Source organism: Ananas comosus, linkage group 5 (assembly GCF_001540865.1).
Source record: "Ananas comosus cultivar F153 linkage group 5, ASM154086v1, whole genome shotgun sequence".
Taxonomy (NCBI): Eukaryota; Viridiplantae; Streptophyta; class Magnoliopsida; order Poales; family Bromeliaceae; genus Ananas; species Ananas comosus.
The window spans coordinates 10,872,715-10,900,157 of NC_033625.1; the positions used below are offsets into that span (position 1 = coordinate 10,872,715).

General features: G+C 38.7%; 1 protein-coding gene and 1 long non-coding RNA gene across 3 annotated transcripts; both read left to right on the top strand.

The window, feature by feature from the left end:
* Nucleotides 706-2,783, top strand: LOC109710011. The gene is made up of 2 exons (XR_002216264.1): nt 706-987; nt 2,372-2,783. It is a non-coding gene; the product is annotated as an uncharacterized LOC109710011 (long non-coding RNA).
* Nucleotides 8,693-21,722, top strand: LOC109710258. 2 transcript variants are annotated; one of them, XM_020232768.1, is made up of 7 exons: nt 8,693-9,158; nt 9,277-9,402; nt 9,496-9,669; nt 19,416-19,534; nt 19,687-19,878; nt 19,966-20,056; nt 21,337-21,722. In XM_020232768.1, exons 1-7 carry the CDS (start codon nt 8,883-8,885, stop codon nt 21,424-21,426), a joined length of 1,068 nt encoding a protein of 355 aa, XP_020088357.1. In that variant the 5' UTR covers nt 8,693-8,882; the 3' UTR covers nt 21,427-21,722. The 2 variants fall into 2 exon arrangements, with proteins under 2 accessions (XP_020088357.1, XP_020088358.1); XM_020232769.1 differs by having other exon boundaries at nt 8,697-9,158; nt 9,511-9,669.

The window sequence follows — 27,443 nt, forward strand, 5'->3', positions numbered from 1 at the left end:
GTCAAATTTGAGCATAAACGGACGTTCAGAAGGGCTCCAACTGTTTCGAACTGCTAAACTGCTGCTCGAGGTGAATAGTGTAAAGTTGAGGGGCTAAGTTGTAAAAGAGACTTAATCTCTTCTTCCTCCCTCAACCGTGTAGCCTCAACCCGCACACGCATCACACGCACACACGCATGGAGAAAGGGAGAGAAAGAACTTCCCTTTCTCTCTCTAGATCTCTCCCAAAAATGAATGGATTGGTGGAGATTGAAACTTGGAGATGGATCGTCTTCATCTTCTTCATCTTCTCCATGGTTTGGAGCTAGTTTTGAGGTAAGCTTCTTGCGCCCTCTCATGGTAGATCTTTAGAGTTTTATTTAGATGCTCTAGAAATGGGTTTGATGGAATCCTAGGATGTTAAATGAGTGTTTATTGCATGATTTAAGTTCCAATTTGGAGCATCTTGTAATAGTAAACACCTAGGGCTCAAAAATGCTAATTTTGAAAATATAAGGGTTTGATCTCATTTGACCCTCCATAAACCTAATTGCTAGGTAAACGAACGCGTTGGCGAAGACGGTTCGGCGATTCGTCGAGCGGTTACAAAGTTATTAAAGAAATGGACGTTTAGGCTTCGGGTCTGCCGGGAGGGCCGAGGCGATATCGTAAATTCATGAAAATGGATTTGAAGCATCNCCCTCTGTAAACCTAATTGCCAGGTAAACGAACGTGCTGGCGAAGTCGGTTCGGCGATTCGTCGAGCCGGTGCGAAGTTATTAAAGAAACGGACGTTTAGGCTTCGGTTCCGCCTGGAGGGCCGAGGCGACGTCGTAAAATCATGGAATTGGATTTGAGGCACCGTAACAACAAAACGACGACCTTTTTGCCCGAGGCTGCGAAGCGATGCGCGGTTGGTGCGCAATTGCAAGTTCTGACGGAACCGAGCACCGGATGCCGCGGGAGGTCGATTGCAAGTGTCGACAAGCAATCGGAATGCGCTAACAGGTGGGTTGTGCTTACCGAAGCGACTAAGTCGCCCTCATGTCGAAGAAAAATATGATTTCCTAGTTGATGCATATAATGGGTTAAATGCTATATGATGCATGTGATGTGAAGATTGGGTAAATGCATATAATGTGAGAAATGGATATTACATGATAATTGCATACGAATATAATGCATGCTAGTGGACAATGGCAAATTAATATGTCAAATGTTAGAGAGATGCATGAACTAAATGTTAGAGAGATGCATAAACTAAATGTTAGAGAGATGTATGAAAATGATGTTGTATGAATGAATAGGCTATATTATGCAAGTTGGAACATATGCATGTTAATATATTTGTGGACTATGTTAGGTAACATATGCTAATTAACATATGCATATTGAGCATGATACATATAGATGCTAGATGAGTATTATTGTTGCTTACAGTTGCATGCTAGTGATAGTGTAACTAATTAAGTTAGTTCTTGATTCTAGTATGCATGATTTCTTGTGACCTAGCTTAGCACTCTATATGTGATGTGGCTAATGAGTTGGAACCTAGGTAAAGGATAACCTAGTGTAATGTATCAATAGTGCTTTGAGAATACTTGAACTGTGACGAGTGGCACCTAGTTAATGCTAACCTATGACGAATGGCATTTAGCTAATGATCATTCATGATGAGTAGTAATGAGAATCTTAGTGTAGCTAAAACACTAGATTGATGAGTATAGAAACCTATTGGTTCTATGTTGATACTATCCTTAGTTGATAGGATGTTCCCAATTCTGAGAGATTGGATCGTGCTCACATAACCTGTCTGTGCTTGTAGGGGTCGCTCCCCTCAAGCTGTGCACTCCGGAGTATTTGTCACTTGAAGGGCAGTCAGTGAGCTGCCCAAACAGTCAGCGAGCTGTCCGCAGGCGGTCTCGGGGGATAGTTCAGCGAGACTTCTCCCCTATGAGACTTAAAACGTGAGATTGAGGGCGACCCCTTCGGTTTAGCCAAATGATTGGGTAACAAGCTTATGAGCTATAGTGATTGTCCTAGTTGAGGGGATTTAAGGCCGAGGTGCAAGTGAGACGTTCTTCGCCTCGAGCCTGGTTTGTGCGGTACTCCGCAGATGATTGACTCAAGACCGAGTCGGGCGGTTAGCTTTGTAAAGGTAGATGAAGCCTTATGTTCAAAACTGTAAATGACAAGAATCTAAGATAGAGGAAACTTAGAAGTCATTTGGATAAGCTATGAATAGTGGAATTAAAGTAGAATCAATTGATCTACTTAGTTGATTGCATTGCATAGAATTGCATTATCTTCATGTTGCATTTGTGAGGCAAGGCATGGTATTGGTAGTTGCATCATTTAAATATCATATTTATCTGTTTATTAAAACCTGCAGCTTGCCTCCTTCGGACCTGTTGGTCGAGCTTTTCCCTTGGGTGGCCGTACCCACTAGGAACCATAGAGTTGGTTCTCACCCCACGTTGCTTTGGGGTGTTACAGGTTTGCACATGAGCGGCGCGACGGCGCGAGGAAAGGGCGTAGCTCCGTAGATAGCGCCTTACCATAGAGACCAGAGTTAGCCGTACCCCGAGTCGACATATCCTAGGGGTATAGAGATGAAAAGATCAATGTATTAAAATTGTAATGAATAATTGATGTAACAATTCTTATTAAGATGTATTATACTTGTGAATAATGATGTAGTAGCTTAGATTACATTTGGTTGGAAGTAAAAGTAAATGGTAAACAAGAGGTAAAGTATGAATGAATGAATGTAATAACATAGGATGTGTTTATGTTGTTTGATACCTTCCTTATGCAATCGTTGTATGTTAAATACTGTTCCTGTTTGGAACCTGTTGTAATTGTATTGATTGCGATGCCTTGAACGTACAAGAAAGACTATGTCCGCAGTGCAGGAAAAACTCTGTCCGTTCGGCGCTGTCGGCGCCGCGACCCCGGCCAAATAGGCGGGTGGTCGCGGGCTGTGACAAACCGACACGCTAGTAATAAAAACTGGAGTTCAGCATTTTAGGCCGGTGGTTTGAGCTCAATGGATTATTATTGCTGGCGGGTCGGGTTCTTACAACTCGCACTTTGACTTATCTTGAACGGAGTGGTAAATAGAGCAATAAAATATAACGAAACTCAATCCATTCTCGAATCCGTCCCGACCAGCTAAAGAAATGGTTCAGGAGGTGGAAGAACCCTCCTTGCCGGATCCGCCCTGTATGCATCCATAAGCCACACGAGTCTCTAAAATTTTATTCTTGTAAACTATTCTTGTCAAATTGAATAGATAATATTTGATGAGGGGTGGGATTAAACATCCAGTATAGATAACAGATGTTGTATTTTTATCTTCAAATTATATTTGAAAATACTANTAATAACTTAGGATGTGTTTATGTTGTTTGATACATTCCTTATGCAATCGTTGTATGTTGAATACTGTTCCTGTTTGGAACCTGTTGTAATTGTATTGATTGCGATGCCTTGAACGTACAGGAGACTCTGTCCGCGGTACAGGGGAATCCCCGGTCCGTTCGGCGCTGTCGGCGCCGCGACCTCGACCAAATAGGCGGGGCTCGCGGGCTGTGACAACTAGAACACTAAGCATAAAGGAATTAGCCCAATTCCAAAAGTTTACCAAAATGTGAATGCCGAGACGGAAGCACACCGCTCCAACGGGCGCACGAAAGCTCGATCCGTCGCTACCAACGCATTCACAAGCTCGCTCTCCGCCAACGCCGCAAATTTGAGCGAGAGATTTAGAGAGATAAGGAAGATATTTAGAGAAAAAAAGGAGGGTTTCTCTCTCTCCCTCTCTAAACGTGTGTGTGTGTGAGGGTGATGGTGTTGGCTGTGAAGAAGAAGAAGCCTAGTAGCTTCTATTCAAAGTCAACATCCCAAAATACTATTCACAATAGTAATTTAGCAGATACAAACTGACGTTTTTCGCTGGAGCCCTTTTGAATGTCCGATTGAGCTCAAATTTGACAGTCAGGCTCGATTTTCCTTAACTTGACGAAAGAAATTTAAATCTTTCCGTTATGACCATGTTTGGTCACCGAAAGCTCTACCGAACTGTAATCTCTAGCAGATAGCAGTCGGATTTTATTTTCCATCTTTCGGGTATCGGATCGACATGAAACTTTAAATCTAGCCTCATAAAAATAATCCTAACATATTCCTAGATTTTTGGAATTTTCTGACACTGTACATTTTCTGCTAAAATATCAGTCCCGTCTCTCACAGAAAATTCTAAATCTTCTGTTTTCACTCCGATTTTCGCACGAGTCGATCTCGACTTATATTTTACTTTTCTAAATCCAATAAAAATAGTATCTCGCACTATTTTTATTTATATTCACTTTTATTAAAAATCTGGTATGCTACACTTATTTACTCAGAAGGAGTTGAACTTGAAGTAGCGTAGATGGTTGGAGCTACTCAAGGGTTATGATTTGACTATTCTTTACCACCCGAGCAAGACTAACGTGGTAGCGGATGTGCTAAGTCGGAAATCGACGGATAACTTAGCGATGCTTGTAGTCACTCAACCGCCGTTGATTGAGCAGATGAAGCGGTTGGAGTTGGAGGTGGAGGCCCCTGATACACCCTTGAGATTGATGACATTGGTGGTGCAACCTACACTATTGGAAAGAATTAAAGAAAAGCAAGTTCACGATGTGGAGTTGCAAAAGATTCGAGCTAAGATAGTTGATGGTTACACCAGTGATTTCCTTGTGGATAATTAAGCAATGTTGCGTTTCCGCGGGCGGATTTGCGTACCGGTGGAATCAGCGATTAAGGAGGACATTCTTCAAGAAGCTCACCGTGCACCTTATACTATACCATTGGAGCTGAGAGAGGATTTGAGCTTTGAAGAGCAACTTGTAAGGATTTTGGCTCGCGAGGTGAAGAAACTTCGGAATCGTGATATTCCGTATGTGAAGGTTCTTTGGAGCAACCATGATGAACGGGAGGCTACGTGGGAGTTGGAGAGCACCCTGCAGGAGCGCTATCCCCATCTTTTTCAGATGGAGTCTTGAGGTACTTTGCTTTTTAGTTTCGTTGGCGAAGCTACTTTTTAGGAGGGGAGAATGTAACACACTGAACTTTTGCAAATTGCAAGGTTCGAGTGTTTGATCTGTATTCTGAGTTTTTTCAGGTATTCTGGAGGTCGTAGACAGTGTTCCGACCTATGGTTCGCATTCCAATAATCGAGGTTTAAAACTTAGCACCAAAATCTCTAAAGTGAAGATTTTAGGCTGCTCTCGGGTTGTACTCTGCAGAGCAGAATACCGGTACTGCATCGGGCCCTTACCGGAACTGGACCTGGTACCGGTACTGCATCGGGCTGGTACCGGTACCCAGTGTATTTTTCTACGAACCCGAGGTTCGGGTTGCGCAGGCTGCTGCTTGTTAACCGGTGACACTTGCCCGGCATACCGGTACGCAATGCAGTTTCGCAGACTGCAGTTTTTTAGGGGTGTTTTTGTTATTGTAGCAAGTCTGTAAAGCATCCCACGCCAACCTAGTATTCCCTGAGCTTGGAACTAGTGGAGATCAAGGTAAGGGAGCTCTCCTCACCTCCTCTTTGATTTTCTTCCATTTTGTTGGGATTTTTTAGGATTAAACACCTCTTTTTATTTCTTGGTGCTACTTCCACCATGGTTGAAGACTTGGAACTTGAAGTAGAGATTGTTGGAGAAGAGATCTTTAACCCTAGCTCATTTCAAGCCTAGTTTGAAGCTTCTAAAGAGGTTAGTGATATGTTTCTCCCTTTTGATTCTTGTTTTTGGAGGTTTTTGTGTAGAAACTCTAGAAATAGAAAAATTAGGGTTTATTTGGAGATTTTTGATTAGAAGCTTTTGGAGCTCAATTAATTAGTTTAGAACATTTGTTTAGGTTGGATTTGAGAGGACCTAGCTCACATTTGGGATTTAAGAGGGTTTTTCTATATTATAGGTGAGTTTTAACCCTTTTTTTCGGTTGGTTAAAGTTGAACACATGGATGTTCGTTGGTTTTGTCTAACTCTCCTAGAATTTCCTTTAGGGAGCTAGGAGACGTGTGGACACCTTTGTCGGCGCAAACGACGGGGATTTGAGGAGTCTTGGTGGATTTGACCTCACCGAAATGAAATAAATTCCACCTATGTCGTTTTAATTGTTGTAAAATAGAAAATCATGCATATTCATGCTAGATAGGGCATATGTGAATTTTAGAATGCTTAAGACGCGTATGTTATGTTTCATGAAAATTACCTCTATATAGTGGAGAGAGATATGTGCATTGTTAGCATGCATGAGAATAGCATTCTATTATATGATTTGGAATCATGTTTCTTACAAAGGAAATGACTAGAATAATATGCTCTTGGACATAAAACTCATGTTGACATAGTGGACAAAAATGCCATAAAGGGGCATCAACCTAATGAATGGTTAAACTTCTATTTGATGACATAGTAATGGGCCTTTAGGTCACTGGCTTTATACCATATTTTAGACATGATGACATTGGACTTGAGACGGATATTTACGCTTGCTTGCCATTGTGCTCATTCGCACATACTTGTGAGAGTCACTTCCCACAAGCCGGCACTCCAGAGATAGCCATCACAACATAAGCTCGCCCATACGGGATTGGGCGCCGAAATGGGATGCCGTATGGGAGGCTCATTCCTAGGGTAGGAATATTGACTACCACAGGGCCATTAGGCACGGCGCAAGCCGGACTACCCATGGATAGGTCCTACATGATTGGAACATTATGGAACTAAAATGCAAGGTGGACATTAGACAAATTAGTAACAATGACATTTTACTAGTTACATTTGTGGATATTATGTTGTTTACATACAAACTATTCATGTTATAATAGTTTTTACTTGTAGAACTTCATGCTTAGTAGAGGTATAGTAGTTTAGTAAATTTAATTCATATTTATCATACATGTCGTTCACTCTATTTAAATGTTAGAACTTACTACTTTTGCTTTTTTAGCCTAGTGGTTCATTTCGCGGAGGTCAGCGATTGCCCACTGGGGATTATTATTTAATAGTTCTCACGCCCCCTTGTTTTATTGTTGTCTTTCAGAGCCATCCACCCCGGGAGAGGCTCGGGATCGCGGAAAAGGGATCGCTATTAGCTAGATAGCGAGGAGTACTTGTCCTAGGTGGTTCATCTCTCTATTTTTGTATTATTGTAGAGAGGGCGGGTTTTTGTATCCATGTATAGAGACCACCACTATTGTATCTATAGCACTTGAATTTGGGTTTTGTTGTTGCACTACTTTATGTTTATGTTAGTGGATTAGATCTTTATTTATCTCTTTATTCTATAATCTAGCTGTTGTATGCTCTGATACTCCTAGATGCTCATTTATTGTTGTTTAATTTATCGCTTTGTTGTAGACGTCTTATATGTTGTAGGCATATGGCGGGCCTGGACACGCACCGGGCGGGCTTTCACTGGATCCCAGGGCGTGAAAGGTACTCCATTCGTGGTTCCGGTACTCAATACAAATTCTGCTGTTCCAATAGACTTAATACTTCGGATTTCGTTTCTGCGCCTAGTTTGCACCGAAAACACTCTCCCGAAACTCACTTCTAACCATCCCAACGCTTTCAAGGCTATATGGAAACTTTGCCTATCGCCTTCACACCACATTTTAATCAATTCGGCCAAAGTTGGCATTACGATACGGGAATTTGGTATATTACTGTCACGCCCGGGCCCCAACGGAAGCCTACTCGATACGTGCACAGACTCGCCATATACCCAAAGTATACAAGGCGTCTACAATAAATATGTTAGAAATAATACAAGAAAGTAGCAGCATCTAACATGATATCAGAGCATGCAACGTATACTACTTTTCTAAAAGCAAGGAGAAAAGAAAGAAAAGATAGTAAAATAAAAAAAATAAGGGTAAAAACTATACGATTAATAAATGATATTATTACATTAATAAACGTTGAGAACTAAAATAATATACCTCATATTGAAGTCAGAAATTATAACTAATTAAAGTTTAAGGATGAAAGTGTCACATGTCTTATAGTTTGAATCATAACATATTAAAGTTCGAAAATTAAAGTGTCACTTATTTTATAGTTTGAAGGACGAAAAATATAAATCCAATCTTTCAAAATTTTATTTTGATTATTTAATTTGTCGATATATTAGATTTGAGTCAATCAATGGTACTTTGACTTTAAAAATCTAAACGTATCGCTTAGTTCTATAGATTTTGGTAGTATATTTATGCGATTTTCGCAACTAAATTTTATAAAATATAAAATTAACTTAAACGTCATCAATCTTTCTTTTATTTTTTAATATATAATTTATATATAAATGCTCAATAGTATAAAATTAAAATTTATATTTAATACAAATAGTCCAAACTATTTAAAAATTATTTATATATTTTAAAATTTTATAATAAAAATTAAAAAATTAGATTGGACTTAACAAAAAATTATAAATCTTCTTCTCCAAATATGAAGGGAGAAAAAAAAAATTGAAGAGGGGAAAGAAAAAATAAAAACTCCCTGCTCTCTTCCCCCGCTGGGCTCCTCACGCCTGCGCCGCACCAGCGCCTACACCCCTCACTACCACCTGAATCTGAACTACGGATTCATATATTTATATAGGTATGATAGGTAGATAAGATAATAATGAACTCACGACCAGCTATATTATATACAAGACTAAGTATGGACTCGCGACTACTCGCGACCCGGTAGTCGGAGTGTGATTGGATTTATTGGTTGATTTTCAAATCTAAAATTATTTTGAAGAAAATCAGTTAGCCTTACAAATAAGAATTGCAATAAAATTCTTTAAATTGAACAAAGATATTAACAGCCGAAATTTTCTTTTCCCATCCATCCATGGCGACGCACGCCTCGTGCGTCCCATCGTCTTTCTTCCCCTCCTCTTGCTACGCCTCCATACGCGGGGGCCGCAGAAGCACCGCCGCCGCCGCCGCCGCCGCCGCCACTTTGCCTCCCAATCCCACTTCCCATCTCTGTTTCGGCTCCAGCACGTCGCTCCGTCCCAAGAACAGTTCCTCCGCCACCACTCAAAGGCACGATTCTTCCGCTTCAGCTGCTGCTTCTGCTGTTAAATCTGAAGATTCTAAGCCCATAGAGCTCACATATCTGGAGGTTCTTTCACCACCGGCCTCTTCTTCTTCTTCCCTGTGCATTAGCAGTTTTTTAGAAAAAAGATAAGATAAGAAGCTGTAGGTTGAACGGGTTTTGCCATATGAAATATTGTTTGCAGGGTAATAGCTGGCTGTGGGACGTGGAGGGGCTGAACATCTTGGTGGATCCCATCCTTGTGGGAAACCTGGATTTCGGCTTGCCATGGCTGTTTGAGGGTGCCAAGAAGGTGCTGGGGAATTTTCGGGTAAGTAATAAGCTCTTCTTGTGACCTTGCCCGATTCTATAAACATATTATCATTGGAGAATTTGCTCGCTAAATATAATCTTTCGGGGATGGATGGTGGGGAGGCAGCTAGACGACCTTCCCAGTCTCGATTGCTTGCTAATCACGCAGAGCCTGGATGATCACTGCCATGTAAAGACTTTGACTCCCCTCTCCAAGAAGATGCCAGATCTTCCCGTAATCGCCACTCCAAATGCAGAAGCCATCTTGAGACCACTCTTTAGCAATGTAAGCCAAGCTTCACAACTCTCTTCTTTGACTTTACCCTCACAATTTTGGCGATTGATATGAGAGGTGGCATAAGAGTCCTGCATGTGCTTGGCTATCCGAAATTGTCCTACTAGTTAAGTGCTTTTGTCACAACTCTTTGTTCGGATCGTTAGGCCTCTCGGAGCAAATCGGTTAGCCTTGAAAGCAAAATGTAGTTGATGATACCACACAAGACATCAATTGACTTGAAATCAATTCTGACATAAATCAAATTTAGTATGACTTCATTTGGTATTTATGCACGTGACAAGCGTGCGAAAACAAGCTTACATAACATCATAAACCTGGAGGGGCTTATTCCACCATGCTAGCAGACAGAGAATATCCCATTTTACGTGCCCTCATGTGCAATACTGAACTGAAAATGACACTCCAGAAATTGTGGCCTGCCCTCAAAATGCACGGCTTCCGGCACACCTAGAAGCACTCCCAAAAAGAGCACGAGATGAAAAACGTTAGTCCCACCATCCTTCACAATGATGCAGACGATACTTCTCCCATAGCCCTACGCTATTTTTCGAATCATTCCACGAAAGATGGCTTTGGATCTTTTTTAAAGGAAGATGTTTTCAAGGAATTGAGACTACAAATAAGCGATAGATCTTCTAAGCATCATTGTCACTGATTGCAGAACTAGTTTCTATTTGTATGACAAGTTGATTTACAATTGAAATTGCAATTATACTAAATAAAATTTTGCGTAAGTCGAAGCTAATTGGAAGATTTACTCTTAGCACAAGGTTAGCTCGATTTTTCAAAGCAATCTCAGCATTTGCGAGTTAATGTGATATTACATTTCATAAATTATAATTTTTTTGCCAAAATTAGATCAAATCGGTAGTTGACATAAATCCCTCTTTTAGAGTTAGAAAATAATTTGATTTTGAAGTGGATGTAACATTAACAGCATGGGAATTTCAAATACCCTTATTTCTAAGTTGGGATTCTATGTTATTTTAATAAATTGGGTGGATGGGAGTGAGGATTGCATTCTCCACTACTTGGAAGAGCTCCCCAATGTTCCTAGATGGTGAAAGAAGACGGAATTTAAAGATAGACTTACGTTTTAATGGTAAAAAGGCCCAAAGATTAGTCCACGGCTCATGTGGAACAGTATGGGCTTGCATGGCCTTACACTGAATCATCATAGATTGGATCAGTGCTACTGTCGCACCCCAAACCCGAGGCATATCCGACACCACATACTTGCTAGATCAGCAAATATGCAAGGCTACATAACCCAACAAAGAGTCAAACAAAATGATAATCATAAAATTTGATAAAACCAATGAATCAAAACAGCTAGGCTTGAAACAAAAGATTGACTAGAACCAAAATAATTTTACAACTTGCAATACTAAGTTTCACAACGAAACACAATTGAAACCTCCGCCCAATAGTTGTTGCAAAAATTTTCACTTATTCCACAATACAGAGGAAAGAATAGAGAAGAATCGAATAAAACGGGATGATAATCTACAAAAACCCACTTATTAACATTTAACTAGCTAAACAAAAATTTATCACCAAAAGAAAGTGTCTCGAACTACGTACTATGACTAGTGTTCGCTTGATCTCGTCCTCACGCGGCAAAATAGTCTCAGTACCTGGGTAAGCAACCATGCATCACATTAGTCAGATTAAGCATGTAAATAAATAACTATATACTCTGAAGTGAAATTTTCGTGTAGAAATGCAGTCCAGGTGATTCATTTTTCTTGCATAATATTACAAAAACATAGATTATTTGAGTTTGTGAATATCAAATAGGAAAGATTATAATATGACAAAGTGCTTTTCTTTCTAGAAATAAATGAAAAGCAAACAAGTCTCTTACAACTAACTAGAGAAAGTGACCCATTGGCGGGGTCCAGAGGAACACATATGCGCATATATAGAACATAGGCACCTAAAAGTGCAATCACCGACAAGGGTGCTCAAAATTGCAAATATAGAATAGAGGCGCTTGGAGGTGCAGGCACCTAGGGGTGCATTACAGAGTAGAAGCTAGCTTTTAGAATAGAGTACATGTCGACTTGACCAACATTAATATAGCATAATACCAAGAGATATTATAATTTAAAATATTTATTTAGCCACTAATTTACATAACAGATTATCGAATGTTCGAAAATTTTACTAAAAGAACTTGACAGTCAAAGTCGAAACATAGTCGGAAGCCTTTGCTTTAAATTTTATTTTTGCTGAAATGTGTATAATATATTAAATTATTATTTTAGAAAACTGCAAATCATAATTTTCTCATACTTAGACTGCTATCCCATATTACAAAATGAAAAGCTAGCAAATGTTCGGCGCTTACCTCCAAATAATTGGAGTATTGTTCTATCAAATGCTAGGTATCAATTTAATCAGCAGAATCTTACAAAGACGATGAAGAAACGATGGTGGTGAAGGTGTCGTTGATGACGAACGTAATGACGCTGACAACAATCAAGAAGCACTATGAAGGCCAAGGATAGTTGTGACAACATCGGAGGACGAGGAAGATCAGGAGTCCCCCCGTGCATGCATGCATATGAGAGAGAGAAGGGGGTGCGGCACACGGTGAGAAAGAGAGATCAAAAGAGAGGGAGAGAACGGCTTGGGGTATCAATGTACAGGAGGAAAAGATAAAGACCTTGTATTAATTAAGGTGGCCATTATGCACATGAATCCGTAAGGTTTATAAGTTATACAACATTGTCTAACTCTATACACAAACAAGTAAAATAAAAGAAAGACATGAGGTATTACATTCTTGCCTCCTAACAAAATATTCCATCTTCATAATTTCCATTGTCAAGCTAAATGAGAAATAAAAATAAGACGGTATATATTCCATATGTAACAAAACTTTTGTCATTAAAATCTGAATTTTTCTCTCACACAGTTGATTTGACCATTGATGATTTTTGTCTTGTGTTCTGATATCAAAGTTAACATGCCAATTGCTAATAAAATTTTGCAAAATATAATCCAACTACTTATCTCATATAGAAATAAAAAAAATTAATTTTAATCCTTGAATTTCATATTGTGCTTCTGCTGCACAATCTAATGCACATCAGATATTAATCGCTAATAACTCTTTTAACTAAATAATACCTCAAAACATTTTGCTACAATACTACTTTTTGTAATTTCACCCATATTCGATGAAAAGATTTGCAAACGTCGGAGGAGGAGGAAGCAATGTCGCAGTGCCTCCCAGATGGATACCTAAAATCATATTATAAATGAAATATACAAAGAACACTTGATAGAAAAAACTTTGTATATTTGCTATCTGGAATGGCTCTACAAGAGCCAATAGGGCTCCTATTTATAGCTTTTTAGGCTTACGAAAAGATAAGAATAAAATACTTGAAAAAGAACATCTAATCTCCTTATCCTTATCCAAGTTGGTTCTATTTTTATCCAAAATTGGTTTTATTCTTATTCAAATTGGTTAAACAATTTGATCATTCTTCCGATCAGTTGAAAAATCACATCGATCCTTATCCCAATGAAGCAGTTGCAATTGCCTTCGCCTTATCCGTAACAGTTGGAACTAACACCACCTTATCTAGAATTCCGATCGTCCCGGATCATGACTCCCTAATTATGAGAGGAGCTAGCACCTGCTGGATCTAGAACTACAAGTGAGGGAGTTGAGTTTCCCCTATTTCCCTTATGAACCACCTGGCGGCACTTGGCTTTTGACCTTTTCGTCCAACACGAAAGGATTCACGTTTACCTTTGCGTGTTGTCGTGACCTTGTGTTCCAAAATAGTATCTTCAGCTAAGTGCTCTTCACGTTCTACGACAAGATCTTTCACGGATGACAATATTTATTCAGGCTCATCATCCAACAACGACAACTCGAATGACTTTAGGTTCTTGACATTGACAATCGAAAACATCCTCATGTAGGCGGTAGGTCCAATTAATAAGCATTCTCACCAGTCTTGTGTAGGATCTTGAAAGCTCCATAGTGAATGGGTTTAAGCTTCTTACTCTTGCCTTTCAAGCGCTCCTTGCTTAGATGGAGCCGGACGAGATCACCCTCTTGGAAGTCGCCTTTTAGTCGATGTCGGTTATGTCGTTCTTTGTACTTTTGCTTAGATTTTTGCAATTGTCATCGTAAGTAGAAGTCTAACCTCGGTATTTCAGTGTTTCAAAATGCTATTGATGTTAACAAAATATATCAGGATTTTCATCGTGGTGGTACTATACCCACTTCAGATTGAGCACCCACCTCGAATGGCTAGTTTGACGATTTTAGTGTGCTCACAACTCCTTGATCTTCGCCTGGACTTAGGGAGAGTCCATTTGGGTCATGCACTATACTAGACTACAATTCTTGACCAAAAGAACTCATAAAACTCATTACTGAAGTTCTAGAGCTTTAGATTCCAAAAACTAATGCTAGGGTTCTAGAACATGGCACGAGGTTCCGAAACCTCATACTAGGTTCCGTAGAACTAGTGCTAGTTTGCCCTGTTCATTGAGCTGGTTCTAGAACCTTCCAGAACATGGCACGAGGTTCCGAAACCTCATACTAGGTTCCGTAGAACTAGTGCTAGTTTGCCCTATTCATGGAGCTGGTTCTAGAACCTTCCAGAACATGGCACGAGGTTCCGAAACCTCATACTAGGTTCCGTATGACTAGTGCTAGTTTGCCCTGTTCATTGAGCTGGTTCTAGAACCTGGGTCCTAGGTTTCAGAATCGAGCCTCCTAAACTGCATTACTAGCAACGACAGCTTTGCAAAATTCGCGGAGTTGCTACGTCGATTCTACTAGAATCAACTTCCAACCACTTGAGGCAATGGAAATGCTCCAAAACGAGGTAAAAGAGGCATGGGAAATCATAGCCCTAAATTGATTTCTATTTCAAGGTTGAAACTGAAAATGATGGATTTCATGTAAATCGCCCAAGAAAACTTCAATTGATTGTTTAGAAAGGTCCAAGAAGGCAAGGATAGCCACAAACTAGCTTGAATGCTTGGCCATTTAAAAGTTCACACAAAAGCTTGAAAATCCATGGGTTCCAAACATATTCTTCAAAATCCAACTGAAAGCGTCATGAGAACCCACAAAAAAAGCTTGAAGCCCATGAAACACTCGGTCGAAGCAAGAATCCTCCAACTAGATCAAGGACCAAGAACAACTCACTTTGATCTTGGAGGTCATTAAAATGATAACCCTAAGGAAGTAAAAATCACCTCACCAAGCTCTTTGAAACTCGATATTTCTCGGTGAAGTGGGTAGCGGAAGAAGAGAGATTTCTTCACACTTCTAGGGTTGGAAGAGAGGCGAGCTCAGCTAAGCAAGAGGAGAAGGAGAAGGAGAAGGAGAATGGGGGAGAGTAAGAGAGGAAGTGACTTGGGTGGCAAGCTATATATAATGGTAGGTGAAATTACCAATCTACCTTTCTTTCCTAGCTACAGTCACAGCCAGGTTCTGCAACCACCCAACTGTCACGCCCCGCGACCGCCAATTTGGTCGGTCCCGGTACGTCCATAGACGCCGAACGGACAACACCTCCCCTGTCCGCCCAAGGCTCCGCACGAGTATCAACATGTATAACAATTTGCGCAACGAAAATTCAGATATACATGGCTTACACGAAGGTAAGCAACAACCACAAGTGAAAGCACTACTATTATTATCACATCCATACATGTATCTTGATTACATTTAACCAAATACAATCATACTATAATTTACATCCACTTTCCCAAAAACATGTGCCATTTACATGATTTATACATTTCCATCCCATTACACTTTTCATTGTAACCACAAGATGAAACAAGGTACCACTAATACACGGATGTTCGCCACCTAGGGCTCATGCCCTTGCCGCGATCCTCAACCGCCTCGCTCGGGCCTGGATCTGAAAAATGGTAGGGTGAGAACTATAAGAAGTTTCCAGCGGGTTCGGCTGCCGACCCCGCCGACTTTCTCACTAGGTCTAACCAGGCATAAGTAAAGAGAACAGATAGATAGATAGCCATTTCTAATCAAATGCAGTTACTATGCCTGAACAAGAATAATAAACCCACATATATATGATGTTCATGATACATGCCAATTGCCATTATCAACACCCAATCCTCTTGGTTAACTCGTAGGTTTAGCCCCAAAACTCACCAACCAAACCCCTACAATTGGGGAGATACTCGCTACGATCTGACGGGACTGTCTTCTGGGGAGATACTCGCTACGACCCAGTGATGACCACTCCGGAGCTCATCGCTCGAGGGGGAGCGACCGCCCTCAAGCATAAGACTATAGGTGAGTATGATCCAATCCACAACTATGAGGATGCCATGTCCACTAATGCCACAAGACACAAAGTGTTCCATTTACTAGCATTCAATGCCACAAGGTGCTATTTCAATCATTTATCACAATGTCACCATGTTTTCTACCTTAATTAGGTTCATGTCTCAATTCATACATCTATAGGTTCACAAATGTCCAATGTTCCATTGCCAATTCATATGCATCTTTATATTAAAAGCACGCAAAAAGTACCAACATATTACCATTTAACCCTACAATGCATGAATCTTACATATACACATACATGCTCAAATGGTGACTTAGACATAAAGAGAAATCTAACTGTTTCGGATAGCACTACCCACCTTGTAGGGATGCTAGGGTGCTAGAATCTGAGTTTCCCGATTTATGATTGCCGCTTTCCCCCGACCTACGCAAACGAAGCCGAAACAGGATTTTTCCTCAATTTCTTGACGTAGACCTATCGGAATTCCAATCCGAGTCTCCCAACGTGTCAGTTTATACTCCAACTAGGGCTACAAGAGATCAAACCCAAGTTAGATCTCAAACTTAACAAAACCCCATTTTTGACCCTAGGGTTTCCATAATCCACAATTACCCAATTTTCTTGGAGATTAATAGTTTAACCTAACATATCATCTTCTAGAAACCACAACTAGAAGAGATTTAGCCAAACCCTAACTCATATTCACATGAACTCACCTCAAGTTCAAGCTTCTTCTCCAACTCCTTGCACAAGAACCAAGCTTCTTCCTCAAGTAAGCTTCCTTCTCCTCCAAACTCCATCCTTGGAGTAAACCCTAGAGAAAGTAAGAGAGAAAGAGAGAGAGAGAGAGAAGAGTGTGAGAAGCTCCTAGAGAGAGAAAGAGAGTTTCTTCTCTTTGTTCTCAAGTGAGGGAAGTGGGGCTTAGGGCATAAGACCCACAAAAGAGGCCTCCCCAATGACAATTGAACTTAGTCCCCTCACAAAATCACTATTTTGGACCACCCAACCTTTCTGCGTGTATGGGGTCCGGACGTTGCACTCAGGGTCCGGACCTCGAGAGCATTTCCAGCTCGAAAAGGCTTGGAACTTCCCAACTTGCTCTCCAAGGTCCCAACCACTCATTTAATGTATTCCGAAGCACTCGGAATGATTAACGGTCCTCACCATCTTGCCCATCACCACCCTTCGGTCAATTTGACTGAAGTTCGGTACAACCTACCGAAGTTTCGGTATATTACACCAACCATGTTGGGAAACATGGATAGGTTCTGAAACCTCCAATTGGATTCTGTGGAAACAAAAAGTTTTTGCCACCCTAGTTCCATGTCATGTTTCGGAACTTTAGTTTCATGTTCCAAAACATGACACGAAGACTAAAATTTTTGGGCATTACACACAACTTTCTTTTCCTTTAGATCTTAGTTTTCGATAATTTCTTAATTTCTTGCATTATATTTAGAGTTGAACTGATCCTCCTCCTTGGAAGAAGTAGATGGAAGGGGTAGGTTGGGGTTATTTGTCGTGTTGATGTTGTGTTGTTCACAGAATTATTTGTGTTCCAACACATTATAGCATGAAATATAGATTTTCTTTGGTGCCAATATATTCTAAATTGCCTATTATAAATGTTTATCAAATGTTTTGCACTTTATTGATGTAATAGTTGCTAATTTCAAAGAAAAATGGGTATTGAGCCTTGCCATCGGCATGTTGCTTGTATTGTGTAGATATCTTGTCTGCAAGGTATGTTAGGGTGGGCACTGGCTGTACCGATGGGCATTTATACTCTTCGTCATAATTTGAGATCTATTCCATGCTTACATTTGAGCAATCCTTAATTTTGGTTCCGAATTCATATTTCCACATCGTCATGTAGACATCATGTCTCTCTATATCTTTGTTGTTCGACTGAACATCACATCAGAATATACGGAAATACAGATACGTTACAGCAAGCATCAAATATAAATAAAGTTTTCACAAAAAACACATGCTTGATCATAACTTAAGATTGAACATATCTATAAGACTTCATAGTTCATTGCTCATGATCATATCAACCAAAAATTGTGAAGGCTGTTGTACAAACCGTCTCATATCTCTGATATTATGAAAGCAGTCTACCCTACACTGGACCCAGAGCAGCAAAGCACCCCCAGCCCTGGTTGATTCAAGGGCCCTAACCCTAAATGGTGTGCATTGAATATCTTGAATTCCCCGCTACCTCAACTGAAAAGGGTCTCCTTGATGAAATGTCCCACATAGGGAAGAATTGGCTGTGATATTTCCTGAAAGATGCAAAACTTAATTTGAACACACTTGAATGTGTAATTATTATGCACACTTTTTCAAAGACAATTCTTTTGCATCCATTTTAGTGCAAAAATTATAAAATTATTACAGTAAATATGGAGCTATTTCAATTAAGGCATTGTAAATGCAAGCATAATGTGGATCCATGAATGCCGCATTCAACTTATCTCTTTTGTTTAAAGGGCATGAGGTAACTGGTTGATTAGATTTTTGAGAATGTCTACCCCGGCACAGTATATATCTAAATAAATTATTTCAGAATATCATAATCGGGAAGTCACCTAGAAATGTAAAATATACTATCCTAAAAAGTAAAAAGTGTTACGATTTGCAGAAGCTACAATCAATTGTGTGGACTAATTAAAAAAGAAAATCCTTGTATATTACATGTTACGACTGGATAACTTGTTCCATTATCCAAACTTTATTGTACAATTTGTTCGCAAATTGGCGGAATGCATCATTTTGAGGATGTTCCAATATCCTCCTGTCCACCAGAAGAAAAGAAAGCGCCAATTCACCCAAATTTCATTGCTATTTAGCAAGTCAAAGTGTGTTACCGTAGGCCTTTTTCGGTGCTTATGGCATGTATGACGGTGAACATTAGTACAGTTGTGAAGGTGAATCTGATACTTTGTGAATAGAAAAGGCCTTCTAAATTGGAGAAGGAAGGATATGGCCTGTTCACTTGCTGATTCATCCAAGAAGGTTAGTATTTGGTGGTTTAAAGGGCTTAAAAATGTATGTGTGTTTACTGGCAATGGTTAGTACTTGTAATTTGAGGAGATTAAAATCAATAAGAGATAGAGGTAGGCGATATCTTGTGAAGGATATCTTATTCTCTTCTAGTAGACTGCTTAATTTAGTAGTCTTTACTCTTTATTCTCTTCTATTGACTTGTACTTCCGTTTTAAATTTGAGTATTGATAATTCTAATTCTTGCTTATGGGAAACGTTCTGATTACTCTATGTGAACTGACAAACAAAACCTTGTGACATCGCAAAAGCAAACTTCCATTTTTGTAGTGCAACTTTGGCTCATATATGATGTTATTACATCATTTGCAAACTATTTGGTACTGATGCTTGAGCAAAGTAAATTAATTGCAGGTTACATACTTAGAGCCTGGTCAAAAGTCTGTTTTAGAAGGAAAAAATGGTACAAATATCCAAATCTGTGCTACTAAAGGTCCTATACTAGGGCCTCCTTGGCAGCGCCCTGAAAATGGGTAAAGTGATTGTTCCCATGATTGCAACGAAGATCATCTGTTTGTTCGCGACTCTCCATGCTCACTCCTTTGATTTTTTTGTTCATTTAATTATGATTCCCCCCTAAAGATCCTCTACTTATGAAGATTATCCTTGACATTTCTATGGATAGGTATATCATTAAATTTGGACAAAGTAATTTAACTCTTTACCATGAGCCACATTGCGTATACGACAAGTCTTTTGTAGAAAATTATCAAGCGGACATTCTCATCACACCTGTGATAAAGCAATTGCTTCCTTTATTCACACTGGTGTCTGGACAGGAAGATGCAGTTCAGCTAGCGAAGCTTCTTAAAGCCAAGTAATCAACCAAAATCTTCATATTTAACTCATAATGGTTACTGATGAAGTGATGATTGACATAGCATTATGGTTGTTTATATTGTAGGTATATAGTCCCCATGAACAATGGTGACCTGAATGCCAAAGGAATTCTCTCACGCATCCTATATTCAGAGGGTACAATAGAATCTTTCAAGGTCGGCTTCTCTTTTTCTTTCTTCGTTGTTTTTCTTTTCAAGAAAAACAATCCTTTATCATCAGTTTACTTGGTCGGTACTGCTAGAGATGATATCAGTTTACTTGGTTGTTAGTGGTACAGTTGATATCAGTAGGTCGAATCTGCAAAATCCAAAAAGATGGTCTACTTTTGCAAAATCTCAAAACCAATGGATTTTTTTATACAAACTGGCCATTTTCCTTTTGCACAATTATTGTCTCAACTCAATCCCAATTCATCCAAAAATCCTTAAACAGTTTTATGCACTACATTTATTCACACTTTGTCCAATTTGGCTGAAATATGGTACAGACACAATATTTCGATATAAGGATTTAAGTGCCATCAGTATAGGCTGTATCTACCATATCATATCACGCCAACAAAATATCGACACAATACAGCCCTCGTGCCAATGACAAAGCTCAAAACTTTCTTTTCTTTAAATTAATAAATAATTTTCTCAATAAAGTTTAAAAAAAATGATTAAAATTCATAATAAGAAATTAGAATATTTTATTGCTAAGAAAATATTTAATGTGATTATGTGTCGACATTTATGTATTTTTTTCAACAAGCACGCATCTGCACGTCCTGGTACGCACCGTGCCGGCATGTTTTCGGTACGACCCTGTGCCACGACACTTAAATCCCTGTTTCAATATATTACACATATTTGCCTAAGGAGGGAGGCTTAAAACCAAGCCACACCACATTTTCTTTCTTTTTCTTCTCTCGTTTTTCGATATTCCTGGTTTTTCACCTAATTGACTTTATTTTTTATTAGCTGTTGAAAAAGCTTGACACAACTACTTGGCATCGTTTATTCTTTTTGAAAGACGTACACAATCTGTTAAACTATCTAAAAGCATGATTCTTTGTCCCATATCTTCTATTTTCATATCAACTGTAAAAACCAGGCATCTGGTACTTCTTAAATGTCCTATTTTAACGCACCCACTTTTCAACTTACAATAAATTATTTTTCGAGGAAAATTTGCATAATTTATAGCTAAATTAATAAAAATTTAAACATATCGTAGTGCTACAGGTGTGCTGTTTGTGTTTATAGCTAAATTTAATGCATAATTTATAGCTAAATTTATAGCTAAATTTAATGCATGAACTCATGATTTTTATGAGTTCATGCATTTGAGTACATAGTGTGCTCAAGTCTGAAACCTTTTTGTGTTGATCTGTCTACGACATTGTTTAGCTATGCTTTTCTTAATAACCCGTGTGCAAATCATCTTTACGCAGGAACTGTTGAGTAAAGAGCTACCTGACGCACAGGTATTGGAGCCTAAGCCGGGCATACCGCTTGAAATATCAGTGTCAACAATATCTTAAGAAAGATATCTTATCGAAGAGGCGTCTCAAAGCCGAGCAAATATGTGTTCTCTGTTAATATGAAAACTGAAGCATTGTACGGTCGATCAGTTCGTTATAGCTATATTGTGATTCACGAGACAATAGCATCTATCTTGTGTTCTTTAGATTGAGATATTTGAATGCCTTCTTCATGGTGAGAAGATATTAGCAGGTAAATTTTTTATCGGAATCGATGAATTTGATCAAATTCAGACGATAGATAGTGATGGGATTTGGATAAATACAATATTCAATACCAACGCGACCTCTATGAATAGCATCTCTTGGGATTGGATAAATGTTAGGATCCGAGAATGGTGTTAAGGTTAAGCCTACAGGGCTTTTAGGCATCGGTGGCCATGTCATTGTTGATTTGATTTTGAAGCTGGAAAACCCTGTTGCAGCCGCATAAAATATTTGGCCTCTGAATCATTTATTTCACATTTTTATGAAATAATTAATTAATAAATCGCCTTGTTGGTGGAACCTACTATTCTGAGAAGCTGGAATGACTAAGATCTCATGTTGACGAAAAATAAATAGAATAGAAAAGAACTAATATTCTTTCTTGATGAATAAGCAAAATGAGTACAATTGGTCGGAGATTCTAGTTTTTGGCTCTGGAGTTCTTTGCTGGGACTTGACCTTCTAAAGCACGCTACCAAGTTCAGCCACTTGGCTCTGGCAGAGCTTGGTTCAACTGGACTCAGGCACCACCTCTCGGCTGAAGTTGAAGCACCTAGGAAATTTTGGAGTGTTGATTTGATCTCACAGATTGGCCGAAGAAATTAACCTGAACAAGTACTACCAACGCTGCTAGACTACTGAAGCAGCTAAGTGTGGATGAAATTACCACTACTAATCTATGGAAGCTAGCTACTCCTGTTAAACTATTCCTACTTTTTGAGAACTACGGTCCACAATCGCCTGAGAGAGTTGAACATGTGTGGAAAAGGGTGGTGTCGAGGGGTCATATGAACAGTATTTAAAGCCTTCGCACTCTGAATCCGAATCTAGAGCTCTCCTGATATGTTTGAATCTAAAATGAAAATAAAATCACGATATCTCAGCTGAATTTCCCCAAAAAACAAAAGAAAGGAACCCTAACAGATCATAAAGGAGGCCGAAATATGTCGCTAACAATATGTAAAGAAGTATTGAATTCTTAGTTTGTAGTCAAAATGGGAAATATAGTTTGCTCCGACTAGCAACATCCCAACAAGTCCTAACATGGGCGCTCACCTGTAGAACCATTCACTAAAAGGTGATATCGTATGGAGCATTCGGGGATGGATACTAACCAGCAGATTTGGGCGCTGGGAAAACCGCGCATGGGATTAAGGACATATTTGGTTCATAATTGGAATCGGCGTAAAAGATAGAATTTGATTGTATTGGAAAGAAAAATGGAATGATGAATCATCTAAAAATATCTGGTTCATTATTAGAATAATAATTGAAACTATTCAATAACCGTCTTGCTCCAAGTGAAGATGTGGGTAGTAAGGTTATTTTCTGCGCTTACTTTTAGACCTCGGCCTTGGGGGGATAGTGCTTCGGATGTACGTTTAACTATTCCTAGGATAACCTCAGTTGGGCGACAAAGGCCTTTGTACTTCCCATTGTATTTTCTCAAATAGGGTATACCCTTGTTTAATAAAAAAAAAAAAAAAAAAAAATCGGAGTGAACATCTAGGATTTTCAGTGTTTTGATTAGTGTTTTGACTAAGAGAGATAAAGGTGATAAAGCGAGACTAGGGAGAGATGTTTCTGAGAGAAAGTTTTGAGTGGTTTACATTGGAATGGCCCATTCAGAATTCAAAGCCAAATTAAACTGTAGATGGATTGAACCATTCCCATTCCAAAGTGGAATAGAAATCGGAAGTCAAATCTTGTAAAACAAACAATAACTATCGGAATCAATAAATTTTATTCCGACTACATAGTCTAAAATAGGTGAACCAAACAAGTAAGAGTAAGGTGAGGTGGTTGAGTAAATTGATTTGATTGGTTATAATTTATTAAAATTATTAAATTAAACACACCCTATTTTTAGAATAAAAGTTTTGGAGGTGGTTGAGTAAATTGATTTGATTGGTTATAATTTATTAAAATTATTAAATTAAACACACCCTTTTTTTTTTTCCTTTTATAAATTGACTCACTTTTAAATGACTATTTAATCGGGTTTTTTACCCAACTAGTCTCCTCCAAAACTTTTATTCTAAAAATAGGCCTATGAAACTTTTATTTGCAAAAATAGACTCCAAACTGCCACGTGGGCGGTGAGCTGGCGGGGGAAGTTAAAAGCGGTGAACCATTTACCGCTTTCAAATGAATGCGGTAAATGGTTCACCGCTTTTATAAGGCTTTAAAAATCCTATGAAGGCGATGAACCATTCACTGCCTTCATGTTATTCCCTCGCCTTCGCGACGGCTGAGAAAGTGCTTAAAAGCTGTGAACGATTTACCGCTTTTAAAGGCGGTGAATGGTTTACCGCTTTTAAAAACGGTAAACCATTCACCGCCTTTATATGCGGTACATGATTCACCGCATTCATATGCGGTAAATAGTTAACCGCATTATGAATGTGGTAAACCATTTACCGCATTATTTATTTTTACCGCGCGACGCGCCTAGACCTACAAATGTTCACCGCTATATGAATGCGGTGAATGGTTCACCGCTATATGAATGCGGTGAATGGTTCACCGCTATATGAATGCGGTGAACCATTCACTGCATATATGCATTATCCACCCACTCATGCTGACCTTGCCTATTTGAAGGCTATTTTTACAATAAATTTTTAAGGAGGTCTATTTTTGTAAATAAAATTTTCGGGAAGCCTATTTATAAAAAAAATTCCTATTTAATCCCTAAATATTTATACATATCACAGTTTAGTTTGTAAATATTTAAAAATCTTGATTGTTACTTAAAATGACCTTTTGTGCAGTAAAATGGGGTTAAAATAAGATAAACTAGTTAATTTACAGAGGAACAAAATGATCAATTGACTAAAAAGTGGTTAATCCTAATAAGCTTAAAAAAATATTCAACTACAGGAATAATTTTTTTTAAAAGAAAAGATTCTAAATTGAAAATATATAAAAGTATAAAATTAGAAATACTTTAGTGAGAAATATAGAGTCCTACTCTCAATATTGTGATGCAGTAGACTACTTATAACTATTTATATTGTGAAACAAAATTAAAATATCTGACGATATTTTTTATTTAATTATTAATTTTAAAACGCCATATACCTAAAATAATAATCTTTAAACATTTAGCCAATTTTCTTTAAAATATAACTTGGTTCATAAACTAAGACAAGTGCGCATGCTTCGCAGCGGGTAAACATCAAAAGAAAACATAAAATTTTATATAGTCAAACAAAAAATCATAATATTTATTCTAATATAAATGTAATGCTCGTAGATAAATAATTAAGTAGAAATAATAATAAACACTCTAAAGAGAAAAACCAACTCTTGAAAAATAACATCTACGGGTGGAATGTCAAACCGTAAAAAATAGTTTTCTTTGGAAAAAAAATTTGGAGGAAAAAAAGTTTTTACGTTTTGTAATGTCCGGCTTGTATAAAAAGCTAATTTTTCATCAACATTTATTTGGTTGAAAGAAAAAAAATAACATTTGTTTGGGTTGGTGGAAAAAAATAAGTGAAAAAGTTTTACGTAGCTTGAGTTTTCATTTTCTGTTGAAAATCAGCCAAAAACGAAAACACTATATTTCCCTCAAATTCGTAAAAATAGTTTCTTGAAAAAAAATTTTATGGCTAAATAAATACACGAAAAAAAATTTCAAGCCGAAAAATAACTTTCGGTACATTTGACAGGAAGCCAAGTAAGATATGAGAGAAAGTACAAAAGAGAGAATAAAGATGAGGATCTTGCTAGATATGAAAGAGATCTCATAAAATATGTGTAATGGATAAAATTAATACGCAAATTAATTTGCAAAAATCACATAAAGTTCTACATACCTCTTTATAACGGAATTTATGTTGTAGTTATCAGGATCGGATCTCGTCTTGTTTTACAAACTCTTTGATCTACCAAAAATCTGTAGCATACAGTGTTCTTTCTCGTTGCGAACCGGCTACTAGAGTCGAACGCAACACACCGCCTAAATTCCTAGAGTTTTTGATGGTGCCCTAGAGTGAATCCAATAGAGAGAATTTCTATAGAGAGAGTNTAGCATACAGTGTTCTTTCTCGTTGCGAACCGGCTACTAGAGTCGAACGCAACACACTGCCCAAATCCCTAGGGTTTCTGATGGTGCACTAGAGCGAACCCAAGAGGGAGAATTTTGTGGAGAGATTATATTAATTTTTCTTGCATGTTGTATATGGCCAATACCTCATGTATTTATAAATGGGGTTATTTGCACACACGTCCCTGCAAACATAGTGAATTACGGAAATAACCCTGCAAAACGAAAATTCCATAAGTTGTCCCTGCAAAAGTCATAAGTTATACAGATATGTCCCTCTGGTTAACATCCGTTAGTGAACTGTTTATTTTTTAACAATTTTATTGTGAAATGACCTTTTTGCCCTCACAAATATATCCCTCCAAAAATATTTCTCTTCCCCTTCTCTTTCCCTTCCTCTTTGGGCTGCCGGAGCAGACGACTGTGGCGGTGCGAGGTCGGGTTCGCCGACGACGAAGAAGAGGGAAGAGAAAGAAGGAGAGGAAGAAGAAGAGGGAAGAGGAAGTAGGAGAGGAAGAGGGAGAGGAAGAGGGAAGAGAAAGATGAAGAGTGGAAGGGTTCGCCACCGCGTGCCGCCGCCGCATCTCCTCCCTCGCTGGCGACGAAGAAAAGGGAAGAGATAGAGGAAGAGGAAGAAGAAGGGCGAAGAGGAAGAGGGAGAGGAAGAGGAAGAGGGAAAGGGCTCGCGACCGCCGCCGCATCTTCTCCCTCGCCGGCGACGAAGAAGAGGGAAAAGGAAGAGGGAGAGGAAGAGGGAGAGAAAGAGAGAAGAGAAAGAGGAAGAGGGAGAGGTTTCGCCGCCGTCGCCGCCGCCGCCGCCGTACCTCCTCCCTCGCCGACGACGAAGAAGATGGAAGAGAAAGAGGAGGAAGAAGAAGAAGGGTAAAACTGTCAATTCATAATTTAATTAATCATGGTTAAGTATTTTAACCGTGGTTAATACAATTTTTCTAACAGACCTTAACGGTAGGGACATATCTGCATAACTTAGGTCTTTTGTAGGGACAACTTATGAAATTTTCGTTTTGCAGGGATATTTTCGCAATTCACTATGTTTGCAGGGACGTGTATGCAAATAACCCCTATAAATAATAAGGAAGACGTTAATCTTAATCCTATTTTGACTGAATCTCATATAGATAGAGATTTAAACAAATTAGGATTTATCTCTTAAATTTATTTCTTATCCCATGTGCAATAGGAATATTTCAGATACTTACCAATATTTATTCCTTATTCCATATGGATTAGGAATAGTTTAGATAGGGTTAATTGCATACACGTCCCTGCAAATATGGTGAATTGCAGATATATTCCTACAAAGCTCAACTTTCATAAGTTATTCCTGCAAATATGGTGAATTGCAGATATATCCCTACAAAGCTCAACCTTCAGATACTTACCAATATTTATTCCTTATCCCATATGGATTAGGAATAGTTTAGATAGGGTTAATTGCATACACGTCCCTACAAATATGCTGAATTGCAGATATATCCCTACAAAGCTCAACTTTTATAAGTTATTCCTACAAAAGTACTAATGTATTCAGATATGTCCCTACCGTTAGAGTCCGTTAGAGAAATTTACTTAACTACAGTTAAAATACTTAACCATGATTAATTAATAATGTGAATTGACAATTTTGCCCTTCTTCTTCTTCCTCTTCCTCTTCTTCCTCTTCTTCCTCTTGCTCTTCCTCTGCTGTTTCTTTTTCCTCTTCTTCTCCATATCCTCCATTTCCTCATTCTTTTCT

What these genes read in the sequence shown, in the direction of transcription:
- LOC109710258 (XM_020232768.1), top strand. Translation starts at nt 8,883, where the DNA reads ATGGCGACGCACGCCTCGTGCGTCCCATCGTCTTTCTTCCCCTCCTCT. An exon ending in TGGCAGCGCCCTGAAAATGG is followed by an intron (nt 19,535 to 19,686) that starts GTAAAGTGATTG and finishes TTCTATGGATAG; the next exon opens with GTATATCATTAAATTTGGAC. An exon ending in GCGAAGCTTCTTAAAGCCAA is followed by an intron (nt 19,879 to 19,965) that starts GTAATCAACCAA and finishes TTTATATTGTAG; the next exon opens with GTATATAGTCCCCATGAACA.